This window comes from Enoplosus armatus, chromosome 10 (genome assembly GCF_043641665.1).
Source record: "Enoplosus armatus isolate fEnoArm2 chromosome 10, fEnoArm2.hap1, whole genome shotgun sequence".
Lineage (NCBI taxonomy): Eukaryota > Metazoa > Chordata > Actinopteri > Centrarchiformes > Enoplosidae > Enoplosus > Enoplosus armatus.
In genome coordinates, this window is record NC_092189.1 from 24,871,256 (window position 1) to 24,894,451 (window position 23,196).

The 23,196-nt window shown below is 44.5% G+C and overlaps 1 protein-coding gene across 1 annotated transcript; it reads left to right on the forward strand.

Annotated features, from left to right (window-relative positions):
* The first annotated feature begins 648 nt into the window (after window positions 1-648).
* Window positions 649-22,635, forward strand: nfkb1 (nuclear factor of kappa light polypeptide gene enhancer in B-cells 1). The gene is made up of 24 exons (XM_070912895.1): window positions 649-916; window positions 1,958-2,001; window positions 3,079-3,160; window positions 4,919-4,959; window positions 6,321-6,419; window positions 12,048-12,199; window positions 12,295-12,458; window positions 12,623-12,781; window positions 13,830-13,934; window positions 15,726-15,817; window positions 16,340-16,478; window positions 17,190-17,360; window positions 17,509-17,619; window positions 18,018-18,182; window positions 18,466-18,595; window positions 18,776-18,890; window positions 19,270-19,471; window positions 20,202-20,371; window positions 20,549-20,651; window positions 20,884-21,023; window positions 21,404-21,473; window positions 21,905-22,068; window positions 22,169-22,301; window positions 22,420-22,635. The coding sequence occupies exons 2-24, from the start codon at window positions 1,963-1,965 to the stop codon at window positions 22,503-22,505; spliced, it is 2,832 nt and encodes a 943-aa protein (XP_070768996.1). The 5' UTR covers window positions 649-916; window positions 1,958-1,962; the 3' UTR covers window positions 22,506-22,635.
* Window positions 22,636-23,196: the final 561 nt, after the last annotated feature.

A 23,196-nucleotide genomic window follows, 5' to 3' on the forward strand; every position in this document is an offset into this window, starting at 1 on the left:
GTGATTATGAATGTTAGTGAACAACTTTTCAAACATACCTCTACAGTCACTGAAATAAGATATAAGCATACAGAGCAATAACTCAAAGGGAATATTGATGCAGATAATATGCACTATACAGGACATGATTGTGATACACAGAGAAAATAAACACACACATACATGTAAAAATGAAACGATCACTGAGATGAAAGTAAAGAAACAGACTGCACCAATGTTTACAGGGATTGTCTCATTTTTCTACAAAAAGCAAACAATCAAATAAAAACTTGCCCTCAACACGTTATAATCATTTTAAACTTTTGACATTAAAGTCTGAAATCTTTCATCAGAGAATTCTTGTTCCTTTATTCCAAATATCTGAAATAGCTTCATATGATTTTTCCCTGTTAGATTGAGAGTGTCTGTCAGACTGGGAGCTGTGGTGCTGCCGAAGGCTAAATCAAATATAAATATTATTGTTTATTGTTTTCATTGTATTCTATTTATCTTATTGTTGTTTAACACATTTGATATCCATGTTAGCATGATTTTTGGTCCTCAGAGTGAGACCTCTTCGCTTTTTACCTGCTCTCTGGCTGAATCCCTACGTCACAGGGAATTTCCAGTGGGGAAGGAAATCAACTTCATGAACAACTGAGAGAAACTCGTGTCACCTGCAGGACTCTGCTGCTCGTCCTGTGGAATAAATATCGATTAATCCACTCGGACTAAATCATTTTCTCTTTATTAACTGTAATGACGCGGTCGTATCGCGTCATGACGTACTCCAATTAAAGCTAGTTGCTGTAAACGGATCCACTGGTTCAGCATGGGCATGGCGAGATGATGTGAGACAGTAAACTGAAGTGGACTGAGGACTGTCACTCATAGTTCATGTTGAGAATCCGACTTTTAACCTGACCTAGCTACCCAGGTAAGAACACGGTAACTACCCGCTCTGTACAGTAGCTAACTACATATCTGTATATTTGCATGCATTGCCATAATTGTACCGTGAGCCGTTACAACAGTGCGACTCTTGCTTTGTTATGCTTCTCACTTCCTTATTAGCCAGGTAACTTTCAGAACGTCACACCAAACTCAATCTTAAAAATGAGAACTTGACAGCCACGGGTACATTGGCTTGGTATTGATCCAAAATGATGTCTTTTTTTTAGTCGAAGTCGGAACTTTTACTGCAGCATCACTCGCGGGATTTCCTACCGCAGTCCACGTTTTCTTGGTAGCAGAAGAAAGTGTGGGTGAACGGACAAACCATAGAAAAAGCTGAAACTTTTATTTAAAGCTATGTATGTGAATTTTGCAGTTGCCGAAATCAGGAATTGATTTATCTGACTCTAATAGTTATTCATTTGTGTTCTGCAGTTCAAGGTCCTCGGGCGAATAGTGTAGAACCGTTGAACTGGCACATTTTTGACCGGAGTTTCGTGTTACGTCCTCCGCATACGGAACCTCTAAGGGCTAGCGCCCAGTTAGCTCGGACAGGTAGCTCTTCGGGACATTCTGTACCATGAAGCCAACAGTCGGGCAGTTACTGCTCTGCTGTCGGAGCTGTAGAAGTGTTCGCTGATAATAACTGTTCTTTTTTTTAAACGGTCGCTTTAACGACATAAATAAAAACAGCCCGGTAGTGCTAGCCGTTAGCCATAGAGCTAGCACATGCGCGTTCATGTGCAACCGGTGCGGGAACGCGCGATGCCAAGCGGCAACAAGTGTCAGAGGGACTATTTATTAATAAATAATAAGTATGTATTGTAAAACACACAGCATGCAGACATGTTAATATTAAAACTAATTTAAACAATTATATTATTTCATTTATAAATTAACTATTTAAAATGGTTTTAGGCTGAAATGAGTACAATTATAAATGAGTAGTATAATGAAGACTAAACAAAGTTATTATCACCATGAGTTCATCACACTTTGTATTTGCTGTGTTGGACCTTTGCAGACAACATGGCTGGAGACGACCACTACCTTCATACCTCCAACCAGGTAAACTGCTCTTCTTCTGCCTGTGAAATACTGTGTTATAACAAGCGTGAAATATTTCTTTAGAGTGAGAAACACATCTCTTTATGATGAGGAGAATATCTTGTTATAATCCGAGTTGTAGCCCTGATCCAGAACAGTCACACTACTTGTTGCGGTCCTGATCTACCAGAAACTGGACGTTTCGTCCTCGATGGCTCATAAAACTCATCATGTTAATGTTGTTGAAATACAAACAGCTCAGAGAATCACCTTCCTGCAGTCAGACGGCTGCTAAGTTACAGAAACCACGAATACTGCGACTGAAGTGTCTCTTTCAGTAAAGTAACCTCTGGAAAATAAAACAATCAAAGCACAAAGGTCCATTTTTGTCAGCGTTCAACCACTTCTCAGTCTTTATTCAGTGAATGTTAAGTATGGAACATCGGTCAGCTGAACTTATACGGATGATTTGGGGTAAAATCCTTGATTTTTACATGTTATGTGTTGAATTCAATGGACGAGACATGAGCTGCAATGATTGATCCATCTATTGATTAGTCGATCGACAGAAAAAAAAAATCTATTTTTATAATTGAATAATTGTTTTAGTCATTTTTTTCTCTGGGTTGATGCTCTGAATGTCTCTGTCTTTGGGCTTTGGACTGTTTGGACATTTGAAGACATCACCAGATGTTTTTTCACCATTTTAGAGACAAAAGAAGAACTTGAGAACACCATCAGCAGATTAATCAATAATGAAAATCATTAGTTGCAAATGTACCTTGTCTCTTGGTACTCTACACCCGCCTGATGTCGTTTATTTTACCTAATAAGTTGAGTTTAACGGCCATCCAGTGAGTTTGTATTCTTCACTCTGAATGCCTGAAAAGAGTGATGATGATCCACATGATGCTGATCCAGGACTGTCAGATTGTGTATCATGGTCCTGGATCAGGTCTAGAAATGTTGAGGCGTGTTTTCACTGCGGTGCTGCGGAAATGAATGAGCGTGAGCATTTAATTGAACAGGTTGATAAACATATTGATAAAACATGTACAGATGTAAATAAATCCTGACTTCATGTCCGACTTCTTTCAGATTTTTGACAACATAATGATGGACCCATCGTGGGACTTTCCACATTTTCCTGCGATGTCTCAGACGACGTCCCTGCGAACAGGTGAGATCACACCTTCAACAGGAACTTAAAGTCTTCAGCTGTTGGTCCGGTGTTCACTTTATCGTCCTTCATCTTAAAATATCAAACTGATCGCAGCTCGCTTATCTCACCTTAAGTCAACAGAAGGTGCTTCAGTGTAGAGTTGTTTTGTTTGGCCCTCCCTCCTCAGGTATTACACTCCTAAATACCTGCTCGGTCCACAAATGATTTTAAGGGCTCGTTCGAACAGAAACCACGTATTTTAAGGTGGTATATGTCATTTCTCGTGTCGAATCGCATCAGCTCTGCATGCTCTCTGGGATGTAATGACAGAATGTGAAACCTGATCGAGAGGAACCGTTCACACAGACACAGTCCTGCTGGATCCAGGATTCACTGACTGGATGTGTCCTGACCAGGACTGGAAAGGACTGTCTGTATGTCAGTGATGGCAGCTCTCAGCTTCATGAATTCATGAACCTTTTCATGACACATTGTTCTTTTTCAGGATTCTGTGGTGGTTTTAGTTAAACTGTGTCTGTGTGGCAGATTTAAAGGTCCACTTACTCACTTTTCTTCGTCAGGATGTAGTCTGGTCCGTTGTCATGAACTGGTACACTGTGGGTTAGTGGTCTCAGCAGCTCCTATACATGTTCATCAGAAACTGTTCCTGGATTCACTTTTGTTGTTAGTTTTTTACTTCCTGGTTGCATCACTGATTTATATTTTTGATCTGTGATCGACTCTCGCTCTCGCTCTCCTGCTTTTCTCTGTTTTATATCTCTGGTCGGACACAACGAGACATTTGAAGACGTCACCGTCGGCTTTGGAAACTGGGATGGACATTTTACTGTTTTCTCATTAAATATGCAGCTGTGTTGAGTGACTGACAGCTCATTGATTATGTGGCTTATGTAATGATGATCGTTAGAGCTGCCGTCTAACTGTCCTCTGATGAAGACTGTGTGAGATGGTTTAAAGCTCTGGAAGAAGCCAGAAAGTGGACTTTGAGTTGGGAGGTTTGGTTTTGGTTGGACGTGTTTGGACCATCATGAACACTTTGTACAAACAGAGGCTGACAGTGACAGTTAAGACACATTTGTTTTGTGAACACGATGCTGAACAGATGTGGTATTTTGGGATGAAGCAGCTGCAGAGGACAGAAAGTTTCCTGCTTCGCCTCACAGCTTCAGAAACTGTTTTCTCTTCGAGAAATGAATGCATATTTTAAAAAGTCCCATGTGATGAAGGTAAAGTGAAAGAGGAGTTTCGTGACGTCTGTGAGTTTGGGACAGCGTCTCTCTGCTCTCACTTCCCTGTTTGTGTCCATAATGACAAGAAATAAAATGAGCTCCACTTCAACCAACGACAACAGTAAAATCCTGCTTTTACATTAATGATGAGGAATAATCATCTAATCTAATGAACCTAACGATAATAATAGACAATAGTATAACAGTCACTGCTTTTAGAGTATTTTTATAGTGTGGTTTGAGTACTTTTACTGCAGTACAGGAGCTGAATACTTCCACCACTGTGCTGACAGCTGACTGCAGTCAGTGTGATGATGAGGGAGGAAGTGGCTGCTGCAGAAGATTAATGTGAGCGACTGTCGCACAAATCAAGTCATATGGAGTGATTTTACCGGCAGCCAGTTTGACGGGCAGTGTTCACCAGAGAGAGGCGGGTTCACGCGTCTCATTGTGTCCGAACAACAGTCCAATGGACTAATCGCTGACTCGACTCTGAAAATGTCTCTTTGTTTCTCTGTGCTTTCAGTGGACGGCCCGTTCCTGCAGATCGTGGAACAGCCCAAACAGGTACGACTCACCTGTCCTCCTTCTGCTGCCTTAAAACAGGAACTCGCAGTGATGTGAATATCCACAGGATGTTGGAGGACGTGTGAGGATATTAATTATTGCTGGGGGGTCGATGTATTTTTAACATAATTTAACCAAAGGAATGATTTCCAGGTTTTGAGTTGCCAGTTTTGAAGTTTAAAGTCTCATCTGAGGCTGATGAATTATCACATGTTTAAGTTGGTCTGGAAGCACCAGGGTTGACCACAGAAGGTTGTGATGAGCTGCTCTGATTAATCATCACCTGCTGAGCTGAAACACACGTCTGGTTATCAATATAGTTAGTAGAAGATGTTTAACAGTCACCTCACTCATTAATACATGAGTGGAAACATGACGCAGCGTTAATAACAACATGTACAGGAGCTGAAACATGACGCAGCGTTAATAACAACATGTACACCTGAAACATGACGCAGCATTAATAACAACATGTACAGGAGCTGAAACATGACACAACGTTAATGACAACATGTACACCTGAAACATGATGCAGCATTAATAACAACATGTACAGGAGCTGAAACATGACGCAGCATTAATAACAACATGTACAGGAGCTGAAACATGACGCAGCGTTAATAACAACATATACACCTGAAACATGACGCAGCGTTAATAACAACATGTACATGAGGCAGCGTTAATAACAACATGTACACCTGAAACATGACACAGCGTTAATAACAACATGTACAGGAGCTGAAACATGACGCAGCGTTAATAACAACATGTACACCTGAAACATGACGCAGCATTAATAACAACATCTACAGGAGCTGAAACATGACACAACGTTAATGACAACATGTACACCTGAAACATGACACAGCGTTAATAACATGTACAGGAGCTGAAACATGACACAGCGTTAATAACAACATGTACACCTGAAACATGACACAGCGTTAATAACAACATGTACAGGAGCTGAAACATGACGCAGCGTTAATAACAACATGTACAGGAGCTGAAACATGACGCAGCGTTAATAACAACATGTACACCTGAAACATGACACAGCGTTAATAACAACATGTACAGCAGCTGAAACATGACACAGCGATAATAACAACATGTACAGCAGCTGTGTGTTCAGGTTTGGTGGTTCGACCCCCTGATGGGCCCCTCTGACCTCCTCCTGGATCAAACACTGAATGTGATGTTTGGGACATGTTGACAACTTGTCAGTGATCTCTGGTGGACAAACTGTTTCTAAATGATCTGTATATTGATTTTGAATATTGATACATGATGTCAGTCTCTAGTTGACTTGCTCCTGGTTGTGTATTTATTTGACAGTTTGTCTCTCTGTCTCCCAGCGTGGCTTCAGGTTCAGGTATGGCTGTGAAGGTCCATCTCACGGCGGTCTTCCAGGAGCCTCCAGTGAGAAGAACAGGAAGACGTACCCCACCGTCAAGGTAACACTTCCTGTCTGTCTGTCTGTCTGAATATGCTGAATATGAAGAGCATCACGCAGCTTCAGTTGGAGCTCTGACGCTGTAACAAACACATGAACCTCCCGTGTGGATCACAGGAAGCTGACTCACCTGTTTGGTGTTGAAAAGCCTGACTGACGGTCGTTGACATTTAAACATCATTCCAGTGTTGATGACGAACGATGAGGCTAAAAATAATGTCCAGGAAGTGATTAAAAGTATTTGATTTGAGTGAGAGCTGTGAACAGAGCGTGCTCGACGCCTGTTTCCTGCAGTGCAGATCACTGAGCCGACAGTTTACTGCAGGACTGTTAGACTGGACTACGGGTCAGTAGTCGGGGGAGGGTACAGCCGGGATGTGACCTGCGACAGTGATTGTGGGTTGATGGTTGAAGACTCAGAATCTCCACGAGAGCTGGACTAAGTAGTTGTTGGTGGATCACAAACGGTGCTGCTGTTTGATAGAATGAGTTTAGTCTGAGATGAACTGCTACACGTACAAACCGAATATCTTCAGACAAAACATGACTTTCTTCCTTTTTACAAATCTTTTCTTACCAACCAAGTGATAAACTGATTGAATGATTAGTTGAACTACAAACAGGAAAGCTGAGACAGAGTGTGGACAAAGTTTCAAACCCACTCTGGTCCCATTTGATCCAAATCCTCTGGAGCCTGAAGTCAGAGAGTTGTTGTGTTGTGTTCAGGGGCATAAAGAGAACATACCATCATAAGTCCTAGAAATCTCCCACAAAACCCTGCTGCATGTCAGACGTTTGCTGGATGTTATAACCCCCTCTCTCACAGGTCTACAGGAGCTTCTATTTCATGAGTTGATGTTTAGTTTGGAGGCTGCAGCTCCCACATGTTCCGACCAGAGGAGACGGGGAATCCCCAGATTCCTGCTGTTACTGAACTTTACCTCTAAACTACAAAATATGTGTAACATTTGATTCACATGAATCCAGATCTTAGACGTGTTCTCTATCTAAAGTGGCGTCACATCTAATGATCCTTAAACTGATGTGAAGTCATCTCTAAAAATATTAATACACTGGAGTGTTTAACTGATACGGTTCACCTGCAAACTCACCTGGAGGACGGTCAAACATTTGGACTCTTTATTTTAGCTTTTTGTTGTCGCTGTGTTTGCATGTTGAGGCAGCAGAGGGGGAAAACCCCCCTGTTGTTCTGGTAGGACCAGTGGGATGATGATGATGATGATGATGATGATGATGGTGATGTTTCTGACTCACCAACCTTCTCTGTGAGGACGTGTTTATCAGAAATATGTGATTCTTTTTCTTTTTGATGGAGTATTCTGCTTCAGTCCAGCAGCTTGAAGCTGGTTCTCGCTCTGATGACGTTCTGGTAGAACTTTATTTTACGTCTGTATTTCCCCAATAATTCCCTCAGACGTTCTCTGGAAACAAGTCTGTAATTTGGTTCTAAATGTCGGGGAAAGTAGGAATTTCCCTAAAAGAAGTGCTCGATATGAACCCAGTAAATATTCTTTCATTATTCCTTTATTCTTCACATTGAATCGTCGACACATTTCACATTAAAAGACTCTCTAGGTTACACTAGTGATTGATTCAAATTAACACATTGGAACGCAGTCTCTGTTTTCCATGTAGTTAGTACAAATTAAAAGGGTATTTTTTAGGAAACGTCCAGGAAGTTATTAAGAAACGATTTGGAAAAGACAGACTTGTTGAATACGTTGATGTTTTTACAGTGAAACAGTCTGTCAGTCTGTCTGTGACGTCTGTCCTCATGAAACCAGTTCATCTGAGGGGAAAATGAATGTCAGGGGAATGAAAAGGTAATAAATAATTAATCTGAGCTAATGATTTAGCAGAAGTTACCAACATGCTGTTGTCTGCATGAAATACTGGAATACATATACACGTTATGATTACTGGGTTTTACTTTTGTCCAATAAATAAAGAAAAATAACTGAAAACTGAATCAAAGAAAGCTCCCTGATCTCAGGTCAGATTTATACAGAAATTAAATAATTTGTGCTCTTTAATAATTACAGAGATACGTGGAAATCCTTTTATCTTCCATCCTTTAACATATTTTAAATAGTAAATAATATTGTTTAAAGAAATGAGTAGTTCAAGACAACACAACAGTAGTTGTCATTTGAATGCACAGATCACAATATGTGCACAGAAATGACATGAATGAGTTATATTGTCGCCACCACCCCTGCTGACCACTCGTGGACAATGAGTGAGAGAGCCTTTAATCGCAGAGCTGATCATCTGTGATCCTGTTGATGGATATGCTACCAAACAGATGTTTAGAAAAACATTCACATCTTGGTCCAGATGCCAATCAAATCTCATTTAAGAATAATGAACATCTGAGAGAGCTCAGTGTTTCAGTCGTTTTAAAGCTGAGACAAGCTTCTGCTGGCCTGGACCTGCCCAGGTTTATACTACACACACACACACACACACACACACACACACACACACACACACACACACCTACCTCTGCTGCGTTTCATGTCTGTTGGGAATTTCCTCCCATGACATCCACATATAATTACAAGGAAACGGAGTTGCGTCACAAACTGGAGGGTGTTGAGTTTCTGAGTTTCAGCTCGGATGTCGAAGCTCGACATCCAGAGGTGTAACATCTGTGTTGGTGCCCAGAAACACTGACATGTTTACTGACATGTTTAACCCTTCGTTAAACCCGCAGGCAGCCGACTGCTGCAGAACTTCAGCTGAAATGGAATTCATTTATTATTATTGATTTACTGCATTTCCCGATGTCTTGACAGTGTGAGAGAAGACGAGATTCAGTTGTTTCACATGAACGTCTGCACACGTGTACAGGATTTTAATTCAGATCTGTATCTGAGCGGAGTCACTAAGTGCTTTGACTCCGAGGCCCATTCTTCATATATGTTTATAATCTATCTATAGTTGTGTCTTCATGATTGTCGTACTGCTCTGTTCTCTTGCTGAGCTTTCTTCCATTTCCTCTCTTTACCTGAATCGAGGCTCTAAGGACACAAGGTGCTGTACAGATGCTGTACAGATGCTGTACAGATGCTGTACAGGTTGTAATACATTTGACTTGATAGTACAGGTCCCGGAGTGTGATGATAGGTTTCTCCATCTTTGCTCTTGTGAAGCATCAACAGCTCTGTGATATCTGCTCACACCTGAGACAGTTTGTGTTTCACTGCATCAGGATCAGTTAGATTCAGAGTTTGATCACAAACAGATATGAACACCTTCTGCTGCAAACTCCAGAAACCGCTGATAGTCGGTGAGCACGTTGGAGCCAGGAAGCCATGAGACACCGACACTCGCTGTGTTTCTAGGAACTGAGTTTGACTGAGGAGCGCTTTGATTGGTCGACTGAACCGGGAAGAGGAAGTGGGCTTGTGTTTATTTACTGTGGCAGTTGCAACGTTCCTGCAGCAAATACCTGCAGTGACATGATGTGACACACACACACACACACGCTGCAGAAACAGGAACACAGTATTTCTTTACATCTGATTTCCTTCATGTTAATCAGCTCAGTTGGTTTGGAGCCGGTTATACTCTGGACTGATCTGTAATCAGATCTTCGGAGTGGAAGCTGTGGTCGTCTGGGCTGTAATGTGGAGAACATGGTGATTACCAGTAAAAATGACGCAACCATCATCACTGACTCACTTTATGACAGTTTTAAAATATCCAGCTTTTATCAACACATAGATGAATGAATTCATAATTGAGTTAAGTTCATGTGGATTTTGCCCGTTAGCTTGTGCTAACAGTGTTGTATTATCGTTGACATCCCTTAAACTTCCATGTTATGTAACTGTAAAGTCATTTGAGAGCACAGCTTGTTGACAGCTTATTTCAGGTCTTTGGGTTTTGTAAATATCAAAGTAAATCTTTAATCCAGTGTGATTTAGAATAAGACGTCTGTCTGAAGGTTTTGAGATGTGTGATGGAGCCGAGCTGTGAGTCATCTCTGTCAGGAGAAAGTGTTTCTGAACCACAGCAGAGAAAAACTCCAGACTGCTTTGAATCAGCTCAACTCTTAATTCAGCCAATAGTTTCCATCAGACTTCCTTCACCAAATGTGCCCTTTAAGCTTTTATATGATCTAGATGAGATTTTGGGACTTCAGGGGCTATACGTACATGATGACCTCACGTAAACCCCAGCAGAGCCTCAATCTGATTGGTCTAATCAGCAACACACCTGGAAGCACCTGTGAGGGTCTGTGGGCTCTTTAATCTGTAGCAGTGCTTCATGTTTAATAAGTTAATCAGATGTTTGTGTGTAAATTAATAGCTGTTAAATACATTTAGTGTGAAAGTAAAAAGTACAATGTTTCCCTCTGAGGTTTGGTGCAGTAGAAGTACATATAAAGTACAAGTACCTCAAAAATGTTCTTAAGGAGTAAGAGTAAATGTACTTAGTTTCTTTCTGGATATAATAAATACTACTAAACGATATACTACATGTGTTTTGTGGCGGCAGAGGATGGTGCTCAGATTATTCTTAGTGTGAATTTATTTGACTTCCATGAACTGATTTTCTTTATTAGTGCCGCTCGGAGTTATGACCCTTTCTTCCATCGTCAGCTGTTTGAAGCCGTATGTGGTTTCAAGTCGAACCTCTTTGGTGCGGTTCAAACAAACTCCGGTGTGGACCAATCAGCTGCCCTCTGGTCTGGTCTGGTCTGGTCTGGTCCCCCTTCCAAGCGGACTCTGGTGCTCTTCACAGAACTGTGTGATAGTAGATATGTGATTTGAACATGAATTCAAATCACAAACTGTCAAGTCGTGAACTGTCAATCTGTATAATCGTGCTAGATGATTTTGTAACCGCGGTAACGTGTATGCTTCTCCCTCATCAGGCAGGAGGTAAAGAGGAGTTAAATCAGCAACTAAAAGACGAGAATGGATCATTTGTTTTTCTTTGGTTCAGACCAAATAATCTGAAGTACAGATGTGAAACCTGTTACAGGTCTGATCAGCCAAAAGACCAGGTTTCTCTGGCAGACCAGACCATCCAGCTGTGTCAACCGAGAGCCTGAGAGCCTGTAATCCTGGACTGGATTACAGAAACCAAGTTTATCAGTTAGGCAATGTTTTTAAAAGATGAAGTTACTACAGAACACAGTGGGGCCTTGGTGCAGGTGTTCAGGTGTGCTGTGGTTGATCAGTGGGTGGAGACTAATCGGATGAACCAGGTCTCACATGTGCATCGGTTAAGTAGATGATTGACGAGTGCTTTCCTCCACTGAAACATGACCCAAGACCAGGTTCAGTTCAGGTTACATCTGCCTGAAGGCCTCTGGTGGGAGTTAATGTAAACTCAGTGTGATGGAATCAAACCCTCGTACTTTCTCTGCTTCTTAAAACTGTTTTCTGTGGTTCAGTCTTCAGTCAGACGTGAGGGACCTGCCCCCCCAAAGGTCCAGGACTTTATTGTTTGAAATGTTGTATTTTATAATATATTAAAACACTAAACTAAAACAGATCACTGGGGACATTTTAGGAAAGATTCGGCGTGAATCTGCAAGTCTGAAGCGATATCAAATTAGATAATAAACTGTGTGTGTCTGTGTGTGTTTCAGATCAGTAACTACCAGGGTCCGTCCCGGGTGGTGGTGCAGCTGGTGACGGCGCTGACCCCCCTCCCTCAGCTTCACGCTCACAGTCTTGTGGGAAAACAGTGTGACAAAGGGATCTGCATCGCCGACCTGCAGCCCAAAGACTCCAACATCAGGTCTGCAGGACTCACTCTGCACAGTAGAAACCCAGTGAACCAGTAGACCCAGTCACGTACCAGACTCACTGGTGTGTTTTTGTTGGTTTTGCTAGTTTTCCGAACCTGGGCATCCTCCATGTGACGAAGAAGAACGTGGCGAAGACTCTGGAGGAGAGGATGATCGAGGCCTTCAGGATGGGGTACAACTGTGGAGTCTCCATCCACCCCGAGATCGACGCCCTGCAGGGGGAAGTCCGGGTCCCCCGAGACCTCAGCGGTCAGTCCTGCTCTGTGTGTGCCTGTGTTTGCTGTTGTATTGGTGTCTTTGTGAGGACATTTTAAAAGTGAAATCTTATTTCTTCCTCAGTGATGATGGTCTGTGTGTCCGTCACCATCCTGACAAACATTTTCTTTATTTTCTGTCTAATTAATTCTCCTCAGACCACCAGCGCAATGTGATCAGCAGCGTGGCGTCTCTGCAGGCTAAAGAAATGGACCTCAGCGTGGTTCGCCTCATGTTCACGGCGTTCCTCCCCGACAGTGATGGAGGTTTCTCCAGACGACTCGAGCCGGTCGTGTCTGAACCGATCTACGACAGCAGTGAGTCTGAACACTCGCACGGCTGCCGTCATTAAACCTGGGCGGTCAGTGTAGTCGTATTTTAGGTCTCCTGCTGTTTACTGTTACAAACGGTTTGTAGTCAGATCTTCAGAATACTTCTGTATCAAACATGTTAACAACTCATCGCCAAGTGTGAAACCTGTGGCGAGGACAGATGGAGAGAAAAAGACGGCGTGAGAGGACTCGGGGGTTCACACTCACACAGTGACAGCTGTGCAGAGACACCTGCAGGTCGCTGCTGTGTTTTGGATGGTGTTTTTGTACTAAAATACTAATACAAATACTTCAGTGTGAAGTTTTAACAGTCACAGATCTGATGACGACTTGGAGACCTTGTTGATGAATCACTGTTATACTCATCATCACGACAGCGTCTGTCCTCAGCAGGGCTGTTGAACAGGATATATGTGTATCTGCTGTACCAAGAAAACCTGTCAGGAGATGGTGATGGTGATGATGATGATGATGAATGAGTTTGGGGGATAAAGCTCTCTCCACTCAGTGTTTGAGTGATCTCTGCAGTGGACTCTCTGGCTGAGGGTTGTTGTGCGGTCGTGTCAGGCCGCCTGGTTTCATTTCCCTCTTCCTGCCGTTGGTTTCCGTGCGCTGCAGCTTCCTCTCAGACGACTGAAAGCTGCTCTGAGTTCATCACTTCAGGATCATTCTGCACTTTCACTTTAGATTCAGGCTCAAACTGCAGAGTTCTTTTGAATCTTCTGTTTCCACTTTTCGATCCAGATATTGTCTCTGTTCAGTTGTCCCCTCAAGGCTGCTCTGTCCTGTCCTTAGACCCTCTGTCCTGTCCTTAGACCCTCTGTCCTGTCCTTAGACCCTCTGTCCTGTCTTTAGACCCTGTTTCACAGGTCTCACAGTCTCCATGTCCTCCGATGGATTTCACTCTGCTGTCACTATACAAATACATGAACACTGACGTGAACAGCAGAAGACAACAGGAGTGTATATTCAGTGTCCGGATCTTCTGTCTGTCACTGAGTGACCTGCTGTGTTTCTGTCTTTGTTCCCGCAGAAGCTCCGAACGCCTCCAACCTGAAGATAGTGAGGATGGATCGAACAGCTGGCTGTGTGAGTGGAGGAGAGGAGGTCTACCTGCTCTGTGACAAAGTCCAGAAAGGTGAGACAGACCTCAGGACTCTGAGATACTTATGAGACCTTTGACCTCAGATTTGAGCTTTTCTTTTGACACTGCTCATGCAGAAATTCAGAATGAGTAACAGGTTTGAGTCAGTATGAACTGTTCTGTCTGTAAAGTGAGGACTTCTCAGTCCACATCAGCTCGGATGTTAACCCTTTCTCTACTTTCTGGATGTCACAGTGACGTCATGAGTGTAGGAATATGAAGTGTTTTATCTCAGCTGATATCGCCGCCTGCTGGACGGTTTGTTGAATCCTCTTCACACACGTGTGTTTATCAGGGACGTTACCAAAGCTTCTGTGCTGTATGTGACTGTTTGTTAACCCTTGAAAGCCCACCTCAGCCTAAATAATGAAACAAATGGAGTGTCTTTGTAAAGGTTTCAAGGCTTTGTCACACTGTGGGACTGCTTTGAAAGTAGGGAGACGTGTATTTTAGCTTTCAGCTGTGGATTGTACCTTATTCAATTGATGACGGGGTATTCTTCAAGTCTAATCTATCGATAGATAAATCATAGCAGCGGTCCAACAGAACAGTGGGTAGCAAACCGACCGGTTACCTTCAACGATCTCCCGTTAAGAGAGGGCTTGTGACCTCACCCATATGCATAATGAAATGGCCCCAGAGCTGCAGGTGTCTGCAGTATGAGTAGAAGCTTTGGGCGGCGGGACGTCCAGCGGAACTAAAGAAATGATAAAAGTGAAGAGATTTTCTCTGGTGGTGTAACAAAGCAGGCGTAAACATAACCTGCAGGAGCTAGCATGGCTAATGTGCTAACAACAGCAGTCCACAAACATACAAACAATGATTTCTCATCAACTGTCACTGTCCATCACTCACTGCAGCCAATCAGCTTCTCTCCTGATTGGCTGCTGATTGGATTATTTCATCTGCAGTTATAAAACAAGAATATTGACCATCAATATTTCCTGAATGAGAGGTCAGTCCTGCCTTCTCTCTCTAACTGGCTGAAGGTCAGAGAGCATTGTGATTCATGTGTCAAAGTTCAATCGGATTGAAGCGATGCGAAGGAGGCGCGTCGACTGGTAAAATACATTTTAATTAAACAGGTTGTGCAGGACTCTTTCAGGCTGATGGACACTGAGGGGACAGGTCTCTGTCTCTATAGCTGATGGTGCTCCTGTATTCAAGACATATTCATTTGTAGTAACGTACAGCAACTGAAGCCGTCTTCTGTCCTTGAACTCGGGTTGTTTCTCTGAGGCTTTATTTGGATGCAGTGAAATGAACAGTTCTTCCTGGTGGGAGCAGTTTTTGCCGTTTTGTTCTCCTGGAGGAAGTCCAGCTTCAGGGAATTCCCCTCCGATGTGTAACTCCCTCTGGAGGAAGAGGCCGATTCAGGCTGTGAAGACTTGTTTTTGTCTGGCTTCAGGCCCACTGGCTTCTTCTTTGTTTTGCTTTGTTTGTGTTTTTGGCAGAGGACCAGCAGCTGATCTGGTCTTGACTCACTGTAATCCTCCAGCTCAGCTCAGATTTCCACTGAGGTCAAACTCAACAGCAAACATTAGTTTGCACATCGACAACAATATAAGCAGAAATATATATTATGATTTTATATATATGTGTGTGTGTGTATATGTATTTATATCTGTATATATATGTATGTATACATTGATGGGCCTCATTTGATGCAGAATTTAAACCAGTGTGTGTGTGTGTGTGTGTGTGTGTGTGTGTGTGTGTGTGTGTGTGTGTGTGTGTGTGTGTGTGTGTGTGTGTGTGTGTGTGTGTGTGTGTGTGTGTGCCCAGATGACATCCAGGTTCGGTTCTATGAAGAAGACGACTCTGGGTTGACCTGGGAGGCTCTGGGAGATTTCTCCCCGACAGACGTTCACAGACAGGTCAGTACACGGAGTTAGTAGTAGTACTACTGTTTATAGTAGTCATACAGTAATATTAGTTATAATAATTCTAATAAAATCTAATAAAAAGGTTTAACAGATGTAGTAGCAGCAGTGATGGCGGTGCTAGTAGAACTACTAGTGATGGTAGTAACGGCATGAACAGTAGCAGCAGGAGTTTCAGATATAGTCGCAGCTGTAGTATCATGAGTAGTACTAATAGCGGTGGCAGCAGTATCAATAGCAGTTCTTATAGTAATGGTAGTAGTAGTATCACATGTAGCAGAAGCAGTATAAGTATTAGTAGTTGAAGTATCAAGTACAAGTAGCAGTATTTGTTATAGAGTACCTAACAATAGTACAATAGTAGTTATAGAGTCTATAACAGTAGTGTCGCAGTAATGGTAATACTAGTAATTGTACTACAGTATCGGTACTTCAAGCGGAATTAAACCTGACCCATCGGTGGTCCTAATATGACTCATAATCAAGTTACCATGGCGATGTGTGCTCTGCCGTCAGTTCGCCATTGTGTTCAAGACTCCGAAGTATCGAGACCAGAACCTGCAGAAGCCGACGTCTGTGTTCGTCCAGCTGAAGAGGAAGTCTGACAACGAGACCAGCGAGCCCAAACCCTTCACCTACCACCCTCAGATCATAGGTAGGACATGTAGCTCCACCCTCAGATCATAGGTAGGACAGGTAGCTCCACCCTCAGATCACAGGTAGGACATGTAGCTCCACCCTCAGATCATAGGTAGGACATGTAGCTCCACCCTCAGATAGCTCCACCCTCAGATCATAGGTAGGACATGTAGCTCCACCCTCAGATCATAGGTAGGACATGTAGCTCCACCCTCAGATCATAGGTAGGACATGTAGCTCCACCCTCAGATCACAGGTAGGACATGTAGCTCCACCCTCAGATCACAGGTAGGACATGTAGCTCCACCCTCAGATCATAGGTAGGACATGTAGCTCCACCCTCAGATCATAGGTAGGACAGGTAGCTCCACCCTCAGATCATAGGTAGGACAGGTAGCTCCACCCTCAGATCATAGGTAGGACATGTAGCTCCACCCTCAGATCACAGGTAGGACAGGTAGCTCCACCCTCAGATCACAGGTAGGACAGGTAGCTCCACCCTCAGATCAATAATGGAAACTCGGGCATATTAATGTTATAGTAGAACATCATTATCAACAGGTGAACTGCAGGTAAACACTGCCCCCTACTGCATCTTCTTTTTAACCCTGAGCTTTATAACAACCAACTGCAAACACACACAGCTGAACACACTGTTCTGTTAACGTGATGCTCACCTGTGCACATGCTCATACGTGTGTGTGTGTGTGTGTGTGTGTGTGTTCAGACAAGGAGGAGGTGCAGAGGAAGAGACAGAAAACGTTGCCTAACTTTCAGGACTTCAGTGGCCATGGAGGAGGAGGAGGTCTGTACCGAGGAGGAGGAGGAGGAGGAGGAGGGGGCGGAGGAGGTCCTGCTACAGGAGGTGGACCCAGTTCTGCAGGAGGAGGAGGAGGAGGTAAAATCAGCAGGGTCACCACAAGCCTGGAGAACCTGGAAAGTCATTGACAATTTGGAAACATAAATTAAAAAGTGTTGGTGTCAGCTGGACGGTTGACTGAAACTGTGTCAGCTGATGTTGTGGGTGTGTTTGATTTGTCCTCCAGCTTACTTCCAGGGCTTCACTACCTACAACTATGGAGGAGGTGCAGGTGGAGGCTTCTCCACAGGGTACTCAGCTGGTCTGGGAGGAGGAGGAGGAGGAGGCATCAAACACGGTGAGAAATAGAGTTTCATTGGCTCGGTACTGACGCTAACACTGACCTTATTTAGACGATCATGACACGACTGTTTTCTGCTCCGATCATATTCTGTGGTGAGAATGTTGATGTCTAAGTCTACTGCTGATACTTCCTGCAGGTGTTTCACAATAAAATCACTCTACAGCGAAGGTACTGGAGGCCTTTACTGTGAAAGGAAGTGTTGACAATGGATGTGTCTGAGACCACTTCCTGTTTCCTACGTAGTGAACTTTATTCACTGACATCTTATTAAAGTGTCAAGAGGAAGGAACCTGGCTGAAATGAAAACAGATGTTGGAGTCTGACCCACGTTGTTTAAGATTAAACATCATCACTTAATGTTGTGTTAACGTTACATGAACGTTGTGTTACAGCCTCCCAGGGCGACACAGCAGCAGGCGGCAGCAGTGACGATAGCGATCCGGACGATGACTCGGGGTCAGGGGTCATGCTGAGAGCTTCAGCCCAGCCAGGATGCCCGGAGGTGGGGGAGAGGACCGAGGAGGGAGGGGTCAATGTGGAGCCAGGACCACATGAAGGTACGCATCTACTGCTGTCATCATACCCACACACAGAAAAACACCAGTACTGCTGCATCTGATATTTCCTCCTTCTGTGATTCCGTTCATGTTATCTCAACTCAAGGACACACTTCTAACTGTTAATATCAGCACCACAGACAGGTGACGGAGAGAAGAGCTGCTTTATGAAACGTACAAGTGTCCACAGAAGAAACTGTTTCAAACTTTTAAAAGTCGAATGAAACATTTGACTTTAAATGAGATGTTAAAATGATGTTTGGTGTGTGTGTGTGTGATGCAGACGAGCGGTTGGTTCAGGTAACCAGCAGACAGTTGGAGGCTCTCTTTCAGTACTCGGTTACAGGAGATTCAGCGTACCTGCTGGCTCCACAGCGCCCCCTGATGAACGCACAGGACGAGGACGGAGACACGTCAGTAAACATAAAACACACATTTTAAACTGAGACTGTGGAGTTTTATTTAAAGTTGGTTATTCTTGTCTTCCGATGTCGTCTGTGCTCTGCTAACTTCAGAGAAAATGTTTGAGTTCAGGTTGAAATGAAAGTGAAGCAGTTCGGCAGTGCAGTGTCTCCTCTTCCTTCTCCTCTCAGCGGGCTCCATCTGGCGGTTCTCCACAGCCAGCAGGAGGCGCTGAAGAGTCTGACTCAGGTTGTCTCTGCTCTGCCTGGACAGGAGGTGCTCAACATGAGGAACCACCTCTACCAGGTACTACATTACTAAAACCGCTTTCTGTTCTGCGTCTGTGAGCAGGAACTCCACGTGGTGTCCTTGTTTTGGCTGATTTAGAAGGAAGCTTTCTATTTGTAGAGTAAGGTGTGATGTCATGCGATGAGCAGACTGAATGTCCATTTTGTTTTCTCTTCAGTCTGAAATCATCTTCCTGTTAGTTTTTTCTGACCAATCAGAAGCGACTGAAAATGAGGTCACTGGGACGGATCAGTCAGTCGACACGACGCTGTGGTAGAGAACACAAGCTTAGGGAAGGAAGCAAGGAGCAAGGAAGCAGCCATTTAGGGAGCAAGGAGCAAAGTTGACTCGTTATGGAGCAGCGAAGGTCTGTAACCTCTTCCTCCATGTATCCCAGACTCCTTTGCACCTGGCTGTGATCACCCAGCAGAGGGAGGCGGTGGAAGCGCTGCTATTGGCCGGCGCCGATCCAACTCTGACTGATCGTCATGGCAACACAGCGCTCCACCTGGCATCCCAGCTGGAAGGAGGAGGGATGGTCCAGTTTCTACTGCAGCACAGAGAGCTGAGAGGGCTGCTGTACCACACCAACACAGCAGGTACACAACACACACACACACACACACACAGCAGGTACACAACACACACACACACACACACACAGCAGGTACACAACACACACACACACACACACACACACACACAGCAGGTACACAACACACACACACACACACACACACACACACACAGCAGGTACACAACACACACACACACACACACACAGCAGGTACACAACACACACACACACACACACACACACACACACACACAGCAGGTACACAACACACACACACACACACACACACACACACACACACACAGCAGGTACACAACACACACGCACACACACACACAGCAGGTACACAACACACACGCACACACACACACAGCAGGTACACAACACACACACACACACACACAGCAGGTACACAACACACACACACCAACACAGCAGCTACACAACACACACACACACACACAGCAGGTACACAACACACACACACACACACACACACAGCAGGTACACAACACACACACACACAGCAGGTACACAACACACACACACACAGCAGGTACACAGCACACACACACACACACACACACACACACACACAGCAGGTACACAACACACACACACAGCAGGTACACAACACACACACACACACACACACACACACACTAACACAGCAGGTACACAAAACACACCAACACACAACAGTCAAACTGAATATTTAACAATTCTCTGTCCGTCCGTTTCCATGGTTACAGGCCTGTGTGCGATCCACCTGGCGGTTCTGGCCAATCAGCTGTCTTCTCTTAGGGAGCTGCTGGAGGGCGGGGCTAACGTGGAGGCTCAGGAGCGCAGCTGTGGACGGACAGCCCTCCACCTCGCCACCGAGGCCGACAACGTGTCGCTGGCCGGCTGCCTGCTGCTGGAGGTATACACCTGACTGGGTATCTGTGACCAATCAGAGCGGAGGGAGGAGACTTTACCTTCACTCACCTTCAACAAGACAACTGGCAGTTTAGTTCCACCCTTGAATGTACTGGTTCCACTGGTTTGGGTCAGGTCGTACCCAGTAAGATCTAACAGTGTGGGATGTTTCTGTCATCAGGGAAATGCCAACGTGGACTGCTGCACCTTTAATGGCTCCACCCCCCTCCACATTGCCGCAGGGCGGGGCTCCATCAAGCTGACAGCTCTGCTGATGGCTGCAGGTAGGGAACATATGTTAGCTTAGCTTAGCATAAAGACTGGAAGCAGGGGGAACAGCTAGCTAAGATACACCGACCAACACAATCTTTGTAATATTATTAATTAATATTTCTACACCGCTGCTTCTTTATCAAGAACTGTGTGTGTTCACACTGCATTACTGTGTGTGTGTGTGTGTGTGTGTGTGTGTTTTCACACTGTTTTCTGTGTGTGTGTGTGTGTGTGTGTGTTCAGGTGCAGACCCTCATAAGGAGAACTTTGAGCCCCTGTTCTTCAGGGAGGAGGAGTGCTGTGATGAAGAGAGGGAGGAAGAGGATGAAGATGAAGGCTACATCCCAGGAACCACTCCACTCAACATGGCCGCCAACACTCAGGTACAGCAGCTGCTTTCAGCATGAGAGAGAAAGCAGCAGATGTCTCCTGGTTCGCTGGTTGACTCTGAACCCGGAGCCGCTGTGAGTTTCTCGTCTGCACTTGTGGTTCTGTCGAGACAGGAAACACATGTTGACCTGGTTGTTTACTCATAACTTTCAAAATAAGAGCAGTGATGTAGAAGTGTACTCCAAGGTGTGTCAGTACACTGTGACATCAGTCTGTAAGTAATATAAATGTTTTCCTCAAACTTCCTTTAAAAAAAAAAAAAAAAAAATGAAGCTGCATTAAATGGTTTCTCCACCAGGGGGCAGAAACTGCTGATTTACACCATCACTAAAATGAAAGCATGCAGTGTTTATATGATGGTGTGTGTTTGCAGGTGTTGGAGCTTCTGAATGGTAAAGAGTACGAACCAACAGCTCCGCAAAGAGCTTTCATCCCTTCTCAAGGTGAGATACATCTCTAATCAGATATCATTCACTGACACACTGAGATACTCTTCTTCTTCTTCTTTTTCTTCTGTTCCGCTGTGACCTCTGACCTCTGACTGTTAGCATGTCTGTAAGATATCAGGCCTTACAAGTAATTCATCTTGTATTAAAACTGAACCTGGATCAGGCTCAAGAATCAGAAGTGTATTTATGTAACACTTTATTATATCAGACGTCAAAGTGCTTCACAGTAAAACACGAGAGTCGGACACAATAGAGACACGATATAACTAACAAATACAGAGAAAATAAATGAGTTTGAGAATCAGATTCAATTTCAATCTGATACCTGCAGAAAAGCCTGGACTGTATTTTATATATGACTGTGTGTGTGTGTGTGTGTGTGTGTGTGTGTGTGTGTGTGTGTGTGTGTGTGTGTGTGTGTGTAGGCGACCTGGTGAGCCTGGACGTGGAGGTGAAGCAGCAGGTGTGTCGTGCTCTGGAGAGTGAAGGATGCTGGGAGAATCTGGCTCACAGTCTGGGTCTCGGGATCCTCAACACGGCCTTCAGACTGAGCCCCTCCCCCGCCAAAACACTGCTGGACAGCTACGAGGTAACGCGCACACACACACACACACACACACACACCTGCTCCTCCTGTCCTGACCTCTGACCCCGATCTTACGGAGCTGACGGATGTTTTTGTGCTGCAGGTTTCAGGCGGGACGGTTCGGGATCTGTTGGCTGGTCTGAGGTCAGTGGGAGAGTGCAGAGCGCTGAGTGTCCTGGACGAGGCGCTGCGTCGCCCCGACAACATGGAAACGCAGATGACCAATGGGACGAGCGGTGAGCGAACACCGACGCGATGGTTACAGTCGGGTCACGTGACCGTCGGCCCCTTCGTCCTGTTGGTTCAACGCGTCACCGTGACAACGAGTCACTCAGCTGTGGTTTCTCTCCGCAGGCAAGTCTCAGGTCCGGGATCTGAAGGTGGACGTTCGGATCGACAGCGGGGTGTGTGACAGCGGGGTGGAGCTCTCCACAGCGTAACGATCCCATTGGTCCGTGGATCCATCCGTCCTCCAATGATCGTGCGAGCTCAGTGTGTCCGTCAGAGGACACGTTTCTCGTCACAAAACATTTGAAGCTGTTTTTAATAAAATGTGTTTAATTTTTTAACCTGATGAAAACATGTTCACGTGTGTAAACTAAACAAAGTCACAGCAGTTTGATTTGTTCTGTAGAAAACTAAATATTTGGTTTGGTGTCTTCCAGCCACACTACACTCCAGCAGCTCAACCAAAGAACGTTGAATCCAGCTCCTCCGTGGACACGAAGTTTGGATTTGATTAGTTAACGATCCATTGATCAGTTTGACCCCCATTTTGAATCATGTTCTTTGGCTGCTGAACGAAGACATAAAGGATGTTCGCTCGTCCTGACGAAGCGGGACAGGTGCTACTCGTACTGAGATGATTGTAAAGAGGCTCATTGGCCCTGAAGGGACGGTCCAGGTCTGTCTGAAGACAACACTCACACATCCGCTTGTCTCCGTCTGTCTCCATACGTCATCTGTCTCCATGTGTCTCCATCTGTCTCCTTGTTTCTGTCTGTCTCCATGTGTCTCTGTCTGTCTCCATGTGTCTCCGTTTGTCTCCTTGTTTCTGTCTTTCTCCATGTGTTCGTCTGTCTCCATGTGTCTCCATGTTTCCATCTGTCTCCTTGTTTCCGTCTGTCTCCA

Coding starts and splice junctions, on each gene's coding strand:
- nfkb1 (XM_070912895.1), top strand. CDS start 1,963: ATGGCTGGAGACGACCACTACCTTCATACCTCCAACCAG. Junction 3,161..4,918: donor GACGACGTCCCTGCGAACAG/GTGAGATCACAC, acceptor CTGTGCTTTCAG/TGGACGGCCCGTTCCTGCAG. Junction 6,420..12,047: donor AGACGTACCCCACCGTCAAG/GTAACACTTCCT, acceptor TGTGTGTTTCAG/ATCAGTAACTACCAGGGTCC.